The sequence below is a fragment of the Danio rerio genome, chromosome 19 (assembly GCF_052040795.2).
Source record: "Danio rerio strain M-AB ecotype USA chromosome 19, GRCz13ab, whole genome shotgun sequence".
Classification (NCBI taxonomy): domain Eukaryota; kingdom Metazoa; phylum Chordata; class Actinopteri; order Cypriniformes; family Danionidae; genus Danio; species Danio rerio.
In genome coordinates, this window is record NC_141039.2 from 34,198,193 (window position 1) to 34,219,266 (window position 21,074).

The following is a 21,074-nucleotide window of genomic DNA, read 5'->3' on the forward strand; positions in this document are numbered from 1 at the left end:
ATGAACCATTGTGAATATATGAGACTTCACCTCAATAAAGCAGGCTAGGCGAAATACGCCATTTACTGATGTTTTGTTGTTAAACTAAATATAAATCTGCATTGTCAATGCTGTAAAATGTACCGTATGAAACTAAAAATAGTCACATCGATCATTTTCCTGAAGATTTCAGTGGATAAACAACACTTCTGTGTATTTAAGTAACCCATTCATAACAATACAATCTACATCAGCTTTGTGCGAGTAAAATAGTTTTAAAACAGAACATTACCTGTCTAAAAAATACTTAAAAAGTTTTGATTGAGTATTTGCTTTTAACGCTGTCACTCATGTCCACGTTAACGCGCATCAGTGAAATCTACATGAAAAGATGCTCAGTTGTTCAAATCTACATTTGCTGACAGACAGCTTGGGCTCCCGTTACAACCTCTTGGCTCAAGAATGAAGTAACAAAAACAAATAAAGATCCAAACCAGAAAATCAAATCAACTTAACTATATTTAATCAAAAATAAGTGAAATGATAATGTAAAGAAAAAAATACAAAGCAGAAGAGGAAAGGATGAACGCCCGCAGCCCTGTTCTCTTGATCTTTATCCAAACGCACATCACAGGTAACACTACGTACCTGGTCCAAACGTAATCATGGCAAAACACTGCACCTGTTCAAAACTCCAGAGGAACACTAGATCACGAAACACCTCCATCTGGTGGACACTGGTTAATAGGACACTACGACCGTCACACTACTTAAAATTATGGAAAATGTTGGTCCGACAATATTTAATTGGATGACCATTTTTAGTTTTATGCCTTATTCAGAATAAAAAAATACATATAAATACATTTACTTAATATAATTATCATTTACTTTAATCATTACTATTGGAATGTGAAGAGACACACAACAACAAATGTTTCTGAAGACGATCACCTACTGCACCTTTAAGTATGTTCTGGAAGCTTGTAAAGAAACAAAAGATGTTTGTTAAACTTGCTAGTGGGTGCATTATACAGTATCATAGACCAGTGTTTCTCAACCATGTTCCTGGAGGACCACCAACACTGCATGTGTTTTTGATATCTGCTTTGTTTGTCACATCCATTACAGGTCTTTCAGTCTCTGCTAATGAGCTGATGACCTGAATCAGATGTGTTTGGTTAAAAAGACATGGAAAATATGCAGAGCTGGTGGCCCTCCAGGAACATGGTTGAGAAACACTGTTATAGACCACCATGTCATTATAAAGTATCAAGTCAATGGAAGCGCTGGTCAGATTTAGAAAAGGTATGCAGATCTCTGCCCGAGTATGAGAACTAGCACTATTTTTTTTATATTGTTGGGGGGGTTGGAGATGTACAGTACACTTGATCAGGACTGCAAGAACAAAGGAAGCAGAAATACAGGGGGAAACTGTGTGAAATGAGAGCAACAAAAGGAGAGAATGAACATTAGAGCAAAAGAGAGAGACTGACAGAGCAAGAGTGCAAGAGGGAGTGACCAACAAAGGAGGTGCGGGTGTCCATGAAGGTGTAGCTGTAGTAGATGCTCATGCCGTGTGCAGACAGTGACTCCAGGCGCAACATCAGCCTGTTTGCTCTCCTTTACAGATGGCTTCATTTGTATGCTACAGGCGCACATTCATATATCACCGTCAACCAGAGCATATATCCTAAAAGACTGTAATTAAACTGGAAACACACTGTTCGTTATTGTTCTCTTGCAGCTCTTAAGTTTAGCTTGCAGTGGAGAACATCAGAGCAGTCCTTATTGGTCTGTTTCTGAAATTATTCTTCTTTGTTCTCCATAATACATGTCAAGGGGTGCATCACTCCTGAATAAGATAGAGAAGCTCTTGCTAAAGGAAGGGATAATTAAAGGAGAGCATCTGATGCTGAATGAACACATTTTAACCCCTTAGTAAACCTGACTTAAACTAAGATTTTGTGTCAGATGACACCATGGTAAAATCGAGTGATTGCCATATTCGTTTACCACGCAAATGAAATGCTACCCCAGGGGTGTCCAGTAATTCTCCTGCAAAGGTCATTAGTTCTTAGCTTCTATCATAACTCAGCAAACCTGAGCCAGCTAATCAAGATCTGTATGATTAACTGTGTAAAATACACTTATAGGCAAAGGCATGATAACCCCCCCAATAATAAAATTAAACACAACCGCATATTGTAAATAACAATGTTGCCTCACAGTACTTTCATCCAAATGCCTGCTTTCCTTTTTTCCAACACCAACACACACACTAAAGTCCAATCGGAGAAAGCTATTGACCTCCATTAATTAAGGCCGCTCTCAATGCTATTTTATTCACTTAATCATCTAATAAAATGCTAATTTTTTCTTTAATACAGATGTTGTCAATGTTTTTATGATGAGTCTGGTATGTTAGCAATAATAACCTACCTGCTTGGATACACTGCACTCCTACATTAATAAGGCTTTCCTCTGAGTGTACATATAATAGTGTAAAAGAGGTCAGCCAGAGAGCGCTGTGCAGGTAAACCTTACTCCTTAAGATATGTTTTGGAAACAGACATTTTAGAGGTTTTAGTATTCCTGCTTCCCACGTTGGAATTGCCAGTCTATTATATACTGTAGTTCTATTATACTGTGACATTTGTGTCCCCTTCAAAAACTGCTCTTGAGAAAATATATTTTTATTGAACCTCACATCCTTTTAATGAAACTAAGAGAATTAATGTACAGTGTAACTGGAAGGGCAACAAATAGTAGGTTTAGAACAGGGGTGTCGAAACTCGGTCCTGGAGGGCCAGTGTCCTGGAGAGTTCATCTCCAACTTGCTTCAACACACCTGCCAGGGAGTTTTTAGTATATATAGTAAGAGTTTGATTAGCTGTTTTAGGTGTGTTTGACTAGGGTTGGAGCTAAACTCCCCAGGACACTGGCCCCCCTGAACTGAGTTTGGACACCCCTGGTTTAAATGTTGCAAAATTGGATTTTCATCAAAAATAATACCAGGATGAAGCACCTAGAACTTTTCAAGCAATGTGTGCTGCAGTGTTAATTTCACAGACAAATAACTTTCATCATATCAAAATTGTTCTACTGACCGAAACTGGATGAAAACTAACTATTATCTGTGCATTTGCTTGTAATCTGACAGCAGCATAAAACACTTTAGTATCATCTTCAGAACAGTAGAATTAAATATATTATTTTATGCAAATAAACATATCTGTTTGAAAGAATAACCAGTTCTCCAGGGGTCTATAATGAGCTTAGACATTTTAGAAATATGTATAATTAATATATTTAGATTTTAGTCAATTAAATATAGAGCATTTTTAAGACTAAAATCTTATAAAATTCAGTAGACTAAGACTAATTTAAATGTATGATGTATTCGTTAGACTAAAATAAAACCAAAAATTAATAAAGTAAAAATGGCATTTTAGTCAAAAGACTAAGACAAAAACGAAATTAAAATCTGCTGTCAAAATTAACACTGGTGTGTTGAATTGGAGCTAAACTTGGCAGGAAGGTACAATGTCATCTTTCTGGTACTTTGTAGTCAATGTTAAGTCTGAGGCATTGGTATCAACTTCTTTTCAACCTAGGCTCATTCTGAAAACGTAGTCCCATGGACGTTTCTGGAGACCGTGAAATACGTCCCGGGAGGTACGTATTTTTGCGCTTTTTGTTTTCGGAATCCGCGAGAGGCCGCTGTGTGCACTTTTCCATATCTCAAATGTCTCTCACGACTGTTCCTGCGTAAACCTGCCCACCCACTTACTTCCACAAACCCAACTGACGCTTTACAAAAGCCGTCCAGGAAAAAAAGCCCTCGGCTGGTTTTTACCACGTTTTTGGATTTTACCACATTCTCACCCTGTTATCCACACATTCATTTTATTTTTTGGATTCTGTTTTTGTCTAACCTGATTTTTGGAACCGCACTTCCCTGGACTCAAATCTGGTAGTCTTCATCATCAACTCCTCTCTGCGTCTCATGTTCGCCGACGTACAAAACGAGCTAACTAGACAGACTGGTTGCAGAGGTAAAGCCGTCCACACGGAGGTAAGCGGTCAGCCAGTAAGCGCCAAAAGGAACAACGTCATACCGCCCTGTATCGTTCGGTTAATGAAATGCAGACATATGTACCTCCGGCTACATAATTTTTGGCCTCAAGAAACGTCCACGGGACTACGTTTTCAGAATGAGCCAATGTTGCTTCTTTCAATTCCTATGTAGCTTTTACAAGGCAAAACAAATGCATGCATGGATAATTTTTTATTAGTTTACGCTTTTTTATTTAAAAAAACAGCTTTGGTAGCCTTACCCGTCCATTTGGAATCTGCTGGTTTTCATTCTCATCCAGTACTTTATCAGGTACGGGAGGTGGTTTTTCTTCCTCAGGCTCTTCAGAGTTCACAATGGCAGCTGATCTCCTGGCCTCCAGGTCAGTGCTGTAGCGGCTCTTCTTGCTGAGGTTGACTGAGGCGTACTCTACACCATTGGGAAGCATGGTGTGGTCTGGTGTAGCGGGGCTTGGGTGACCATTGAGAAGAGGTGCGGGTGGTTCCTCTGGGCTTAGTGTACCGTTGGGTAGGCCAATGTCCTTGAGTTCTTTGACCGTCTCGTACAGACAGTCCTCCACACTGACATCCCGAGAGGTGCTTTCCTTCAACACCTCATATGTGCCATCGCCTGAGGTCACTTGAGCATCCACTGCAGCTGCTTTAAGAGAATCAGTGGGTGGAATGCTGGGTAATTCGCGGTCTTGGTGATACTTAGAGGATCTGATCTCTGATTGGCTGGATAGCATGTCCTCCGAAGGTTGGGGACTTGTGTCCATTGTGTCTGTGAGTACTGAGTGCAAAGGTAAATGGGAGAAAATGTGAATATTTGTTAGAGTTGGTTATGAAAAAAGAGAACGTTTTGGAAAACTGTTACCTGTACCACTTGTAAGAGGCCCATTATGAGAGCTGCTGACCGCCAAATCAGTGCCATGGCTCTCTACTGACTGGCTGCATGTTTCCTTTTCTGACACCTGCAGAGAAATGGGATATTATTGTTACTAGATATCATTCAGTGATGGAATCACTATTTAGATTGAAAGCTAAAGCAGAGGCATAGATATTTACATTAGATGTCACCTACACTATTGTTGTCTATTGGAAGGAATGCATCAGTAGAGCTGACATTTTAGTACAGGGTTGAGCTCCTTTGAAATGAATGAGGGACCAAGGTGTAGTGGCGGCCTGGCCATCCGGTCCCAGAGATAAATATATTGATAAATCTATGATTGGGAGTTCTCCCAGTGGTCAGTATGCAAATATTTTAATTTTACATCACTTTTCTATATCGATGGATAAGTGAACGCACAGGCATTGCTGACAAAGTAAGTGTGTTTGAGTGCATGGAAATGTATTATCTTCCCTCCCTGTTCAATTAGATTTAATCCATGTCCTGAAACACACCCTTTCTCCTGCTTTCACTTCTAATTCTAACGAAGGGAGCGATTCGTTTGTGAATGAATCTGTTATGAGCGATTCGGTGAACCATCGATATCCCTGGGTCTCAATGTGCATATCAACCTTACTCATCTAAATGCTATATAACATTTGAAGTATTCAATAATTCAGGGTGGAAAGATCGCATATTGAGGAGCAAGCACTGTTATGTTATCAGGCACTCTTATAAATTACTTCAAAGACTAGCCGTTACTTTACTTAGCCAACAACAATACAAGTTTCTGGCACTGCAGCATCTTGCTGTCATATTTTATTTAAAAAAAAAAACTAGCATAAGCAGGGTAATTAGTGCAAGTTGGTGCTACTTTGCAGTAAGTGAATGTATTATCATCAAAGCTGTTACTTGTTGAGCGCAAAAGTTTGTAACATACAAAAAACATACTACATCCGTACACAGCGCTTAAGTCCAGCACCTTCACATTGGCTTTAATCTTGACCAATGTGGTTGAATGACATTTGTTCTGAGAACAATGTACAAATGTGGCGGTGCTATTGACGCATACTCAGGGTCTGTATGCGATATCTAGTGTATATATCTATAAAGCAGAGGTTACTTTAAATATAGTCCACCAAACAATTTTATTCACTCGCCCTCAAGTGAGAACCTCAAAGGTTCTAAACCTTTAAGAAGTTCTTGTTTTTTTGTTGTTGTTAATATATATAAGAGATTTTATATATTATAAATATAATATAAGAGAAATCATCAAAGGCTTTACAACATTCTTCAAAATTGCGTCATTTGTGTTCAACAGAAGAAAGAAACCCAAACTAGTCTGAAACAAGTGGAGGGTTGTTGCCTGAAGGGATGCAGCTGTGGCTGGAAGTTAAGGAGAAATATTCATTTATTCATTTTCCTTCGGATTAGTCCCTTTATTTATCAAAGGTTGCGACAGCGGAATGAACCGCCAACTTTTTCAGAATATGTTTTACGCAGCGAATGCCCTTCCAGTCACAACCCAGTACTGGGAAACACCCATACACTCTCACATTTCCACACATAGACTACGGCCTATTTAGTTTATTCAATTCACCTACAGCGCATGTCTTTGGACTGTGCGGAAAACTGAGCACCAAAAGGAAACCCACGCTGGTGCAGAGAAAACAAGCAAACTCAATACAGAAACGCCAACTGACCCAGGGACCTTCTTGCTGTGAGGCGATAGTGCTAACCACTGAGCCACCACACTGGCCAGAATTATTTATACTATTTATTTAAATTACCCTTTAATTGTAGTTTATTAAGGTCTACCCCAACCACAAACCCAACCCTCACAGTAATGTAAAAACAGTAATTATACAGAGTATTGTTCATATTATTTATTAAATGATCCATTAAATTGTATTTTATTAACACCGCAGCTATAAACCCCTCACCATAATGTAAAAAATATTAATTATTGTTTTACAGTGTTACAAAAATGATGCTGTATTGGTGTGAGTATATTCAGCTGTATCCCTTTTAGACTTTACCCAAGTGCTGGGTGAGTAAATGATGACAAAAAAACTCTCCCTTTAAACTTGGAGTGACGAAAACATGTCTCTTCATAAATGCATATGGGGTCAGATTTTAATCCTATGCTATAGGTGCATACTTAATTATCATAACATTTACTGAATGTGTTTTGTATTAGTAGCCTTCAATGTAATTTGTCGCCTGTGAGATGCTAATGAGCGTCACTTAATCCTGTGACATTGGTAGGGGTGCAGGAATTTTAATTTTAAAAATGGGTCATGGACCAGAAAGGGCTGAGAACCTCTGCTTATAAAGAGACCGCAGACAAAGACACTTGGATGGAGCTCTTTGTTTGCTTCTTTAAACCCCAGCAGAAACGACATGCAGTGGCACTATGAGACCACCTAGTGGCAGCTCATTGAAAATGCCTGTTGCCAAGGTGATGAAGTCTTTCAGATACAGGAGGTTAAAGCTGAGAGCCACTCAGATTGTCACAGCAAGACAAAGACCCTATTTAACCTGTCAAGCTCTGACAGACTCCGCCATTTAAACCAAGCCCTCCTCAATATATTGACATGCAAGTTGTACATTACGGTGAAAAGATTAGCCTTCAGATATCCATCAAATCTATAGCATTAACAGAGATAATGTCAGACATTTACTTAAGCATCTCATAATTGTTAATACTGACTTTGTGTGATACAAAGAGTCTCGACCTTGAGGACACAACCACATGTCTTCGCAGTTAGCTTTTTTCTTTGCTCTTTGAGTCTAGATTATACTATATTTATATAAATAGCTCATCTTGACCTTTAAGCACAATGTAAGTAATACCAGCTTTTATTTGCAGAGGATTTCACTTTGAAGTGCTTACATTTAAAATAAATGAATTATTAAAGTTTGAAGTGTGTAAATTTTCTGATATTATTCACCAATAAAGAATTTAATTGATTAAAAATATGTCAACAAAGTGAAGTATTTATTACAGTTTTAATGGCACCAACCAAGTCTTTAGTGTCTCCAGAATTTGTAAAGTTTCAGCACAAAATACACATCAGATTATTTATTATACCTTTTTAAATCTGGGAAATTTGAGCTGTTAGGACATTGTAGCTGTTTTTGTTGCCTGTGCCTTTAACCATTCCCAGGTGGGTGTCAGAGCCATAGCATTTATGTATAAACAGCACAGTGACAGACAAGAATGAAGCAGATCTCTCTTACTACAGTAAGAACTTTCTTAACTGCTATTTGATGTAATTGTTGTGGAGTTAATTCAAGCCTTTCTGCAACGATGAGTCACACACAATGTCATATAAATGTTTGAGCATGCACACACACGTTCAGCTTTGCACTGTTTTTGCATGGCAAATGTGACAGGAAACGCATTAATATCCACTGCTGTATGGATATTCTTTATATTAATGTACAACATAAACCTGATTTAACCTCCACAAAAAGGGATTGAAACGTCTTCTTTTATAATTGTACTGACATGCGTCAGTGTGAAGAATTACAAAGCAATTTTAATTTCTTTATTACAAACATGCACTGTTTTAGAAACATTTTAAACTTGTAAAACTCTTTCTTAAGGTGCTACTGATCCCAGACAGCTGAAGAGATCTTTTAATCCCAGTTGTTTTGATTCCTAGTATATGCGCTACTATGAAGACATGTTAATATGCAGCTGTCAATCAATTCGGTGGGCGTTGTGGTCAGCCTCAAAATGGGAGGGATTTGGATCCTATTTTAGGGTCAGGAAATAAAAAAAAAGAGACTTGTGTTTCTAACACTCCAATATAACTGTAGACACACTACACTTACACACAGTTCTGTCCAAACAGCTTACAAAAGATGATTTTCATCATAGGTGCCCTTTAAAGTAACTTTTCAAATTTTAAATAGTTTAAATATATCTATAATTGATGGGTGGCAAAGCTGAATCATCAGCGGCTATCACCAGGGCTGGATTAACATAAGGGCTAGGTGGGGCTGAAGGCCCAGGGCCCAAGGAAGAAGGGGCCCTTGATTAGCTGAAGAATTACTTACTATTATTAATTAATTAATAATTACCTGCGCTATGATGCGGGAAACTCCTGTTTGTATTATGCTTTCTCTTCTCGATAACGTGAGGTATTCCTTTCATTGCGCTGCTGTTCAAAAACTGTGCGCCGGTGCTTGACTGGAACTCGGAGTGGCTGTAGCCCTGTTTTAGTTGCACATAAGTGTGACAGATGTCTTAATTTTCCCAGGACAGTCCCTTATTTCAGCACTACCGCAAGAACTGTCCAGTCGTAAAACAAAAAATAAACTTCACAGTCTTCATCATTGATTAAGCTTTACATGTAGTAACAGAAGCTGGGATAGGCGTCATGCTAAATGGACTCATAACTGAAGAGCAGTCTCGGTAGTGCAACAGTTAGAGATGGACCTAATAAACTGGCGCATGCCCGCACAATCCGTTCATCACACAATATAACTGAGACAGTGCGCAAACAAATCAAATAGCCTACACAAGTAGTTATTAAAGTGTCCATCGCTGCAGAGTAGGCCTATCTATCTCATGTAAATTCACTCGGTTATGTTTTTCGGTAAGTCTAACTGAAGTAATTAAAAAACAAAAAAACAAAAAAAAATGTTTACTTTGCCCCTTTTGAGAAAATGTAATAATATGGAGCAATGAAATATTGGTGCTGACTTTCATCAGACAATATAAATAAAATGCAAATAAATAAAATACGGAAAATAAAATAAGGATAATAGCATATATATATATATATATATATATATATATATATATATATATATATATATATATATATATATATATATATATATATATATATATTGTAGTAGAACTCAACTCCCATGGGCCTGATGTGTTCTTAATCCGGCCCTGGCTATCACTTCAGTCTTTATGGTTCTTCATAAAATATTCAAATGTGCAGATTGTTTGAATTTCTAGAATATTCTAAATGTGAAAAATGTGTGTTTTGTAATAATTTTAAAAAAGACTACTGCAAATTTAAATAAAAGTAAACACTAACCCCAAACCTGAACTATTAAATGCTACTGTTTATCGTTTGGATTTATTCAACCAAATTACACCTAATTTCTTTTACCATTTCAATTCAAGGCAATCTAAAGGCGAAATGCTTTCGTTTTTCCAAGCAGTGTTTTATCTTTTTTCCTATGCATGGCAGTATTCCCAGTAAGTTTTATAGGTTACCCACTTCTTTTTCACCCCTACGTCTTTGTGCCAGAATGATTTGTTAAAGTTCTCGACAGAATCAATAAGAATTAAGCTGTCTAGTTAAATGCGTTATTATCCTTATAAAATGCAATTTTCAAGTCACTTGATTACGCCTGTGAAATCTAAAATGAGTCGCAAATCAAAAAAACATCCTGAACTTCAATAATAATTTCTGTCAAACCTTGTGCATAATCAGTGCCCGTCATTAACAGCATTTGCATAGGGACCACAGAGCTTAGACATTTACATGGTGCACAGCATACAAATGTAGCCTGCATAGTTAATGATAAACAAATCTAATGAGCATAACAGTAAACACCTTCAAACTTCAAAATCAACTTCCTTCCGTTCATTAAACATACAGTTGAAGTAAAAATAATTAGTCCTGTTGTGAATTGTATTTTCTTCATCAAATATTTCCCAAATAATGTTTAACAGGAATTTTACACAGTATTTCCTACAATATTTTTTTCTTCTGGAGAAAGTCTTATTTGTTTTATTTCAGCTAGAATAAAAGTAGTTTTTTATTTTGTTACACTATTTTAAGGTCAATATTATTAGCCCCCTTATACAATATTTGTTTTCGATTGTCTTCAGAACAAACCATCACTATACAATGAACATAATTAACCTAGTTAAGCCTTTAAATGTCACTTTAAGCTGAATACTAGTATCTTGAAAAATATCCAGCTCAATTTTACGTGCAATCATCATGGCAAATATAAAAGAAATCAGTTATTAGAAATTAGTTAATACTATTATGTTTAGAAATGTGTTGGAAAAAATCTTCTTTCCATTAAAACAGAAATTGGGAGAAAATACAGGGGGGCTAATAATTCACTGTACGAGTTCCAGAAGCCTTCAACAGTTGGTCAACAAGCCATGAACTGTCATGCTTTTTTAATAACAGTCACAACCCCACAGATACTCCTTACACAGCTGTTTATATGTCTGTGTGTGTGTGTGTGTGTGTGTGTGTGTGTGTCTGCAGTCAATTGTGCCCTCAGTAGGTCACACTAATCTCTAGATTGCTAAACATCTCGTGAACTCTTGAACTCTTCTCTCGAATGATCATTTGACAGAAGACACCCACATATATGCAGCAGACCCAAAAAGAAAGGCGACTCATGCATGAAGTTTCTCATCTCCCTGCAGCCAAACAAAAATGTTAATGCGTCCGCTTCATGCTTTCCTCCCACAAACCCCAGGCTTCACAATGACCGTCCATTCTTCTGTCAGTTCTCTCCAACTTTACCAGGCCCTCGAGCACAGCGGTCACACATTCGCATGACTGAAACGCTCTTAAAGATGGTTCGCACACTCTTTGGGGCTGCGTGTAATTGAAAATGCCTTTTGAATTCAAATCGAGGACTCGTTCGGCAAGGCTCTGTCTGAGCCGCGATGAGGCAGCACAGGCTAAACTCTCACCGATGAAAAGCACCGTGGAAGCACATGCTTACCCCATTCATCAGGTTTTCGTGGTCTCCCGGCGGCCCCCCTTTTTTCTGCCTGCGGAGCGAGAGGAAGAGCATTACTGAAAAATTGCGATTAAGTTTGTAGGTCTGGCCATGTTTTGTGAATCTGTTATCTGAGGCTTTTTGTCTACGTCAACATTCCAAGACACAAACTAAGCTTTGTTCTAGACGGCAAATCACATTTAATATAGCAGCAAAACAAGGATTAAGCTTTATCTGCACCCAAAAACAATCACCATTGAGAGTTTACTGCTGGTTAAATATTAAAATCAAAATTACTATTTCAAATAAGATATTGTCTTAGTGTTTATGCTATGTTGTAGTATTATTAGTATATAATATATGTATTATTATTATTATTATTCAGTTATTATATCAATCAGTTTTCTTTGGCTTAGTCCCTGATTTATCAGGGGTCGCTACAGCTGAATTACTACTCCGGTATATGGTTATGCAGCTGATGCCCTTCCAGCCGCAACCCAGCACCATGCTGGAAAACGTATTATTATTCATATTTAGTAATAATTCCAAATATTATTTATCCTAATTTTCATCAGGACATACAAGCCTGCAAAATATATTGAGATTTTTATCACCAAGGCCATTATTATATATTTATTTGTTACTTTACTACTATTTTTTCCTTATCATTGGACACAATATCAAAAATGGAGGATGTGTTCATGTTAGAAAATTCAATATATAATACTGATTCACTTAGCATTCACAGCTATTCATAAGATTTAACCTTTAAACTAATTTATTGACCGTCCCAATCTGAAAGTGCTTATTTTATGTGTGTGCAGTACTTGTGATGGTATTTATATCAGTTGCACTCCTGAAAAGTTTACAATGTGTAAAAAGCTTATACTGTATGTGTAAAGGTGTAAAGGCATCAAAACTGCAAAAGGAATCTCTGACACATTTCTGACACCTATATATACATTTAAAATTGATTGTTATTCATTTATTTGTTTCTTTACTACTATTTTTTTTATTATTATTGGACACAATACCAAAAACTAAGAATGTGTTCATGTTAAAACATTATATATATTCACTTACATAGCAATCACAGTTATTTTTAAGATTTAACGTTAACATTTAAATTATAACAACAATATATACAGTTGAAGTCAGAATTATTAGCCCCCATTTGATTTTTTTACTTTCTTTTTCAAATATTTCCCAAATAATGTTTAACAGAGCAAGGAAATTTTCAAAGTATGTCTGATAATATTCTTTCTTCTGAAGAAAGTTTTAATTGTTTTATTTTGGCTAAGATAAAAGCAGTTTTTAATAAAAAAAAAATTAAGGTCAAAGTTATTAGCCCCTTTAAGCTCTATATTTTCTCGATAGCCTACAGAACCATAATTATACAATAACTTGCCCAACTAGTCTAACCTGCCTAGTTAACCTAATTAACCTAGTAAAGCCTTTAAATGTCACTTTAAGCTGTATAGAAGTGTCTAGAAAAATATCTAGTCAAATATTATTTACTGTCATCATGGCAAAGATAAAAGGAAGCAGTTAGTAGAAATGAGTTAATACAACTATTATGTTTAGAAATGTGTTGAAAAAATCTTCTCTCAGTTAAACAAATTGGGGAAAAATAAACCAGGGGGGCTAATAATTCTGACTTCCAATATTATTAGTATTTTGCAAAGTAATTTATTGAACACCCGAAGCTGAATGTGCTTATTTTATGTGTGTGCAGTTCTTGTGATGGTATTTATATCAGTTGCAAACTTCTGAAAAGATTATACTGTAATGTGTAAAGGCATCAACACTGCAGAAGGAATTCCTTCATCACACACACAAAAGAAAGTCTGCTGCAAAGACATTTCTGACACCTTTATCCGCTTGTTAATTTCTGACGTATGGAATACTGTTTCCGGGTCCAAGCTGCTACTTATTTGATTTTTGAAAATATTCATTTATGACCACTTTTAAGTCACACATTCACACAAATCACACATTAAAGTGAATTTGATTTATAATTCCATGGTTTAGATAACAGGGTAACACTTTACAATAAGGTTCATTAGTTAATGCACATGAACATGAATTAATCATCAACAACACTTGTACAGCATTCATTAATCATAATTGAACATTTACTAATGCATTATTAACATCCAAACTCATGCTTGTTAACATTAGTTAATGCACCGTGAGTTAACATGAACTAACAATGAACTACTGTATTTTCCTTAACTAATGTTTACTAACATGAACAAATACTGTAGTAAATGTATTGTTTATGTTAGTAAATGCTTTAAGTAACATTATTTAATGAACCTTATTGTAAAGTGTGACCGATAACAGTCTCTGGAAGTGCTGCATCACAGACACCAATATTTTAACAATTTATAAAAAATTAATCACTTTCTGGCTATCGGATATTAGATATATATATATATATATATATTTATTACAATCGTGATTTTGAAAGTATTACATCACTTTGTAAACGTTTATTATTACAATTTGTTGAGCCTCCCCATTCAGTTTGATAAAGCGTTTTGACCTTGAAGCCCTTTTCGCGTCACACTTAACAAGCGGATATATTGAACTGTCATGAGATCCATGACTATAACAGAAAAAATACAGATATAGTTAAGCATTCAATAAATATTTTCATGGTCGAATCTAAAGAAATTATCTTCTGGTTTTGGTTCATTTAGATGCCTTTGATCAAAGCTGCATTCGTATTTTCTTTTAAGGAGTCTCAGTCTGCTTGTTTTGTATGTAATGTTCAATTGGCAGTACAGTCATCAAACCAGAGTGTGTTTTAATTAAACCAAAATTGAAAAAGTGCAAACACATCATAATAGCACAAATTCAATCTTTTTAAACATACAAACCATTTGAACAGAACATTCAACAGAATTAATATCTTATATTATATCACTATTATCTACTGGCCAGTCTGCAAATTTAATCAGAACTCATATTCATATAATATATAGAAATAAAAGATCTCATTAGGATCAAAGAATAGAGACGTTTTAATATTACTCACCCCTGGCAACTGGCGCATAGCAGCAGCAGCAGGACGGAGAGCAGCAGGAAGGCAGTGAGTCCTGTGATCGTGCCTACAAGTGCCAGCTCCCCTTTAGCCAAAACCGCCGCCCCCGCGACCTCTGACCCCGCGGCTCCTGACCCCAACACAGCACTCAACGCAGGAGCCATTATACATCACAATGATGAGTAGCCTTCATCGACCAAATGCACCTCGCTGCAGAGGATGGACACCAAAAAAATGAAGAGAGAAACAGAGAAAGAATGGGGGAGGAGAAAAGGACAAAACAGTTGGACGTCTGATCATGGTTAACAAAAAAGACCTTTGCACTTGATAGAATCAGCAGAACAAATCAGCTTAAAGGGAAACTTCACCCAAAAAAAATGAAGACCTGATGTTAATTTACTCACTCTCAGACCATCAAAGATGTACTTTTTTGTCAGTAGAACATTGTTCCTGTTTTTTTTTTTTTGTTGTTGCTGAAACTGTGGTCAGTGGGTATTCATAAAATGCAATCAAAAAATAAAAGTTTATAAATGATTAATTAAATTTTCTTGTCGGCTTATTCCCTTTATTAATCCGGGGCCGCCACAGCGGAATGAACCACCAACTCATACACTACAGACAATTTAGCCTACCCAATTCACCTGTGCCGCATGTCTTTGGATTGTGGGGAAAACCGGAGCACCCAGAGGAAAACCACACGAACGCAGGGAGAACATGCAAACTCCACACAGAAACGCCAACTGAGCCAAGCCGAGGTTCGAACCAGCGACCCAGCGACCTTCTTGCTGTGAGGCGACAGCACTACCTACTGCGCCACTGCGTTGCCTAGTTTATAAATCATTAACAATTAAAAAATAACACTAGTTGCTTCTGACAATAAATGGAGGTCTTCTAAAGCAAAATAAGTGGTTTGTAAAATAATCTGAACAGGTAGTAATGTATGTAAAGTACAGTGTCTTGCACAGATAGACTTTCGCTTCACTAGTCCACAGGTTTTATGTTTGATTTGCATGTACACTATTGGTCAAAAGTTTAGTGTCAGGTTTTATTTTCATGTTTTTTTTAAGAAGTTGCTGCTAAATAACATGGAAAGTGAAGGTTTTTGAAGAATTAATGAACACACTTGAGAGATTGCACTTTTGGCACAGCCGTACCACATTAGCATTATCTAAAGGTAAAAAACATTCAGTCAATACTTTCATAGTTTTAATAGTTTCTTTATTTTTCAATCAGTGTAATCTATTGAAGATTTTTTTGAATACATGTTCCCTGCACTTTAGGCACTTTGCACACATTCATTCTGCACTTTATGGCCTTTAAAATTTTTTTTATTTAATTTTAATTTAATTTTAATTTTTTATTTTTTAATGAAATCTTTATCCTTTAAATTTATTACTAATATACGTTACGTTTCAAATATTATTATTATTTATTTTATTATTTTTTTATTATTTATTTTATTAATTTATTGATATTGCAAACATCCCCCCAAAGCTATATAATTTGACAGTGTAATAAAGATAAGATTACTATGTAAATCATGATTGGGGGACACCCCTAATATATACATCTTGGATGGCTTGAGGGTAATTAAATAAGCAGCAGAATTTCTTTTTTGCTTGAACTATGCCTTTAACTGAACAGATCTGAAGCCTTATTAGTTTTTGTTCCAGATCCAGACTCATATTGTTGACCAACTGTATGTAAGTGTGAAATTCTGGACAGATTAAATCTCAGATCCAAATGACGCCATGAAACAAACTTGCAATCCCCCCTCACTGAGCTACAACACTGTATCCAAACACTTTTAAATAATCAACAGCCACAAGGGGGCAGAGAAGAGCGCAGAAACGCCACCCTGTCATGCGCTACTGCAGTGAACACGTCTGCTTCACAACAAATGGCTCTTGGACTTTTTGCTCAGCAATTCAAACATGTAGGCTAGTTTCATTTGACCGTCATCCAAAAATGCAGGCCAGATTAAACCGAGTCCTCGTCCAGGATAATGTGTGATGGGTGGACACCTCCACAAGCTGAATAGACAGATAACAATCGAATGGCTGGCACCCCAGTGGAGACCGAGGCCCGGGCTGTGCTTCTGATTTGCTCTATGAGAGGAGATGAACAGTTCAGGGTGAGTTTTCCTCGCTCAAACTCTCCGATAAGAAATGGAAAGAACAGAAAGCCACTCAAATCCACAAGGACTACGAAGTTGGCATTCTTTCTGAAGTCTTCATGCTGGAATTATTTCCACTTTGAGCTTTTTAAATATGGAAATGTAGTCATGCTACTCTTAAAATGCATAGTTAATGCATACCAGAGGACGAAGTGTGGGTTTGCACGAGATGAAAAAGCCAATTGTGCAACTTTGGAAACTATGCAAATGTGACAGGAGCGTAGGCATTTACATAACAGCTGATTCTTAATTAATGGCTGTTAAACAGTGCACAGTGTCTCACTGTCTAAATATTGGTTTCACTAGTGTAGGTTTCATTTGAACACAGAATGATAAGGAAATCTATTATTTAATCATTTATTCATTTTCTTTTCGACTTAGTCCCTTTGTTAATCTGGGGTCGCCTTAGCGGAATGAACCGCCAACTTATTCAGCATATATTTTTAAGCAGCAGACGCTTCTTGCTACAACCCATCACTGGGAAACATCCATAAACACTTATTCACTCACTTACACTATGGACAATTTTAGCATACCCAATTCACCTATAGCGCATGCCTTTGGACTGCGGGGGAAAACGAAGCACCTGGAGGAAATCCACGCGAACACAGGGAGAACATGCAAACTCCACACAAAAACCTGCTTCAGAGTGCTCTTGACCTTAGACCGGGCCGACGGTGCCTCTTCACGCAGGACAATGACCCAAAGCACACAACTCAGAGAATGGCTTGATTGGCCTAGCCAGAGCCCAGATCTAAATATTATTGAACAACTCTGGAGAGATCTGAAAATGGCTGCACATTGTCACTACCCATCCAACCTGATAGAGCTTGAGAGGCACTGCAAAGAGGATTGGGCAAAAATTCCCAAAGACAGGTGTGCCAGGCTTGTGACATCACATTCAAAAAGACTTAAGACTGTAATTGCTGCCAAAGGTGCATCAACAAAGTATTTAGCAAAGGCTGTGAATTCTTATGTACGTGTGAATTTTCAGGTTTTTTATTTTTAATAAATTTGCAACAATTTCAAAAAATCTTTTTTTCCCCATTGTCATTATGGGGTATTGTGTGTAGAATTTTGAAGAAATAAATTAATTGAATCCATTTTGTAATACGGCTGTGACATGAAAAAATGTGGGAAAAGTAAAGCACTATGAATACTTTCTGTATGCACTGTATATAACAACAGCAATAATAATAATTAATTGTTTATTATTAGAATTTATTGTTTTCATTTCTGAAACAATCACAAAAAGCAAATGTAATATTTTTGAGTTACATTTTCCTTTTGTTGCCTATTAAAATGTGTTTTTGTTTACTTTAATGGGGACTTTCACGAGACGTAAAAGAAGCCTCTGATGTCCCTAGAGTGTGTATGTGACGTTTCAGCTCAAAATATCACACAAATAATTTTTATAACTCTGAAACTGCCCCTTTAAGGCTTTGATCCTAATTGTGCCATTTTGATGACTGTCACTTTAAATTCAAATGAGACTGTGCTCTTTTCCAAAGTGGGCGGGGCAACAAACTCCTATGCCTCAGCATAGCAGCAGATTCAAGACAAGACTACCTGACAAAAAATTTCTAAAAGAAGTGTCTCAGAAGGAGAGTTTATGCTTAAGAGGGAGAGATCATCACTAATGGGTGGGGCTTTTCCCCTCTAAGGGTATCTACAAAGAGAGAATTTCAATTAAAGTGTTTCTGCAAACTGTTTTCTCAAGTGTGATTATAAAAAATATTTATAAAAATAAATATAAATAATTATTATACATTTTTTTAGCATTAGATGCTGTCTATATTCACACAACTGTGCTTAAACCCCTCATAAAATCTATCTATCTATCTATATATATATAGTGTGTGTGTGTGTGTGTGTGTGTGTGTGCGTGCGTGCGTGCGTGCGTGCGTGCGTGCGTGCGTGCGTGCGTGCGTGCGTGCGTGTGTGTGTGTGTGTGTGTGTGTGCGTGTACATATAAATATTTTTATTTAATTTTTTTTTACTTGTCTATTACTATTAAAATCCAAATGAGGGGAACCCTTTATATTATTATTATTATTACTTGGGATATTTATCTCAAATCTGTTAACAAATACCCTCTGTAAAACCACAAGCATGATTAAAAACTGTGCAAAAAGTCAAACAAATAAGTGGATCCTACCTGAACACTTGTTTGGCTCTGGTGATTGTTGCCTGAAGAAAAAGAGAGAGAGTGAATGATTAGATTCAAGAATGGAGATTTGTAGTACAAAAAAATTCAACATCATCACATTCAATCCCAGAAATGACTAATCGAAAATCACAATCAGTTACATAAATCATCAAATGACAGAAAAAAAAATAATATAGAACCCACAGCAAGACAAGGCAGTTCTGCATTGAGGGTGTAATGAAGCCTATGGATCATTGGTTTCCAGCAGCAGATCACTTATGAGTCTCTCAGCACGAGCACATCTCTGACATCTGCTAAAAAGCATGCGGGCACCAGCATGTGGCATCCAGCTAAATCTGCGGGTCTGTAAGAAAAGCATGCACCAAAAGCTCATCTAGATGCTCATAAACACGCTCAGAGTAACTATAGCAACCCTGATCTGAAGATTTGCTCTAATGATTGTACTGCATGGCATATCAGAGAATGTGACATGATGATGAAGATAGATGGATGGATATAAACTACAAGTGTGTGTGTGTGTGTGTGTGTGTGGTTGGGAAAGCCTTCCTGTGCAGTTGTTAATGGTGTTTGGAAGGGTTTTCCTTGTGTTGCTACAGCATGTATTTGCTAGATGGTTTCTCTCCAGCCAATTTGTCCTTTCTGTCTTTGAGACATCATAATAATAATAATAGTCTTTAATATAAATAAGAATTTGTCACATGCATGTAAATTTTGCTATTATTGCGATGTTAACCTTAACCTCCAGTTCATGTGCGGTTGTTGTCTTCTAAAAAAAATCTGTCAGTCTGCCACATTCGAACACATCTAACTTGATGGCCGTTCTAAAATGGCCATCTTTTAATCAGGCTTTTCAATTCCTTCTTTTGGCTATCCATATTATCCTTCCTGCGATTAGCTCACCTCATGCCAGAGCATTAATTATCAGTTATCAATAATCACAGTATTAGGGCATTTTCATACACCCGGCGCAATGCAGCGCAAGGTGCGCAAATGTTATTTGCTAGTTTCAGCTTGATGCAAGTGTCGTTTTGCTGTTTTGCACCACGCTGTTTAAATAGCAAATGCATTTGCGCTCATATGTGCGCCCATAGGCGTTCTGGTCTAAAAAGGAAGGCGTTCTGAGGCGCACTGCTGGCGCGTTGCTATTTTGAGAAACTACAATAGATTTTTCATTAGACCAAAACTAACCCGATCTAAACAGTGCAGAGTTGCGCCTCGCTTACACACTGCTTAATAGCCAAGATGTAGAGCAATACGCAAATATCTTTACATATGAAAAAATGTAAATATTAAGGATATATATATATGATATAATAAGAATTTATATAGGATATAAATATAAAGAATTAAAATATTACTAAACATATTATTTTCTAGCCTACATAAATATGAAAAATCACTGCTTTTATGTCTTCTTCATCTCGGGAGGCTTTTGCAGTTCATTCATAACAATTTGCTTTTGTATAATGTTATTATTATTAGCAGTATTATTTATTATATCCATATTTATATTTGTTTTAATAAAAACAAGCTTAGATTTGCCCACCTGCAGGTTTTAGACCAAATGGGGCACAGCATGTGTTTTAGGATATGTTTTAGGTTTTTAAACACACTTCGTTATAATTGTTCATTTATTTGCTTGCTGGAAATTAGAACTGAATTTAGAAATAGTTTTGAAACGAATATTTGCGCTTATCAAATGAAATTAATTATTTATAGGCTAATTGATGTCTGTGCTGAAATGTTTCCCTTTTCACGAGAGCGAAAGTGAAAGTAGATAATTTATCTCTCTTTCTTGCGCGGTAGCTCTGTTTAACTGTTTTCTGTTAAAAAAACTGTTAACTGTTAACTGTTTGCTTGTGAAATGCTCATTTTTTCCACTTCCACTTACTTTACGTCCTGTAAATAGCAAATGTGCTTATGGCGCGACGCAGCTGGCTCTTAAAGGAATTGGGAGATGAGACTCTGATTGGTTTATTCTCAAAACACACCTATAACTCATTAG

General features: G+C 36.7%; 2 protein-coding genes across 3 annotated transcripts in view; both read right to left on the reverse strand.

Annotated features, from left to right (window-relative positions):
* Window positions 1–21,074, reverse strand: part of hpca (hippocalcin) — an 802,490-nt gene that overhangs the window by 133,887 nt on the left and 647,529 nt on the right. The window lies entirely within an intron of this gene.
* Window positions 1–21,074, reverse strand: part of pag1 (phosphoprotein membrane anchor with glycosphingolipid microdomains 1) — a 101,808-nt gene that overhangs the window by 12,400 nt on the left and 68,334 nt on the right. Inside the window, exons 2-7 of one of the 2 annotated variants that reach the window (XM_087295880.1) lie at window positions 19,253–19,412; window positions 19,058–19,089; window positions 14,718–14,933; window positions 11,678–11,726; window positions 4,934–5,030; window positions 4,320–4,849 (exon numbers count right to left, since the gene is read on the reverse strand). In XM_087295880.1, the coding sequence (XP_087152006.1) occupies window positions 4,320–4,849; window positions 4,934–5,030; window positions 11,678–11,726; window positions 14,718–14,887 (846 nt within the window). In that variant the 5' untranslated portion in view covers window positions 14,888–14,933; window positions 19,058–19,089; window positions 19,253–19,412. The remainder of the gene's footprint in view (window positions 1–4,319; window positions 4,850–4,933; window positions 5,031–11,677; window positions 11,727–14,717; window positions 14,934–19,057; window positions 19,090–19,252; window positions 19,413–21,074) is intronic. The other variant, XM_087295879.1, reaches the window with a different exon arrangement.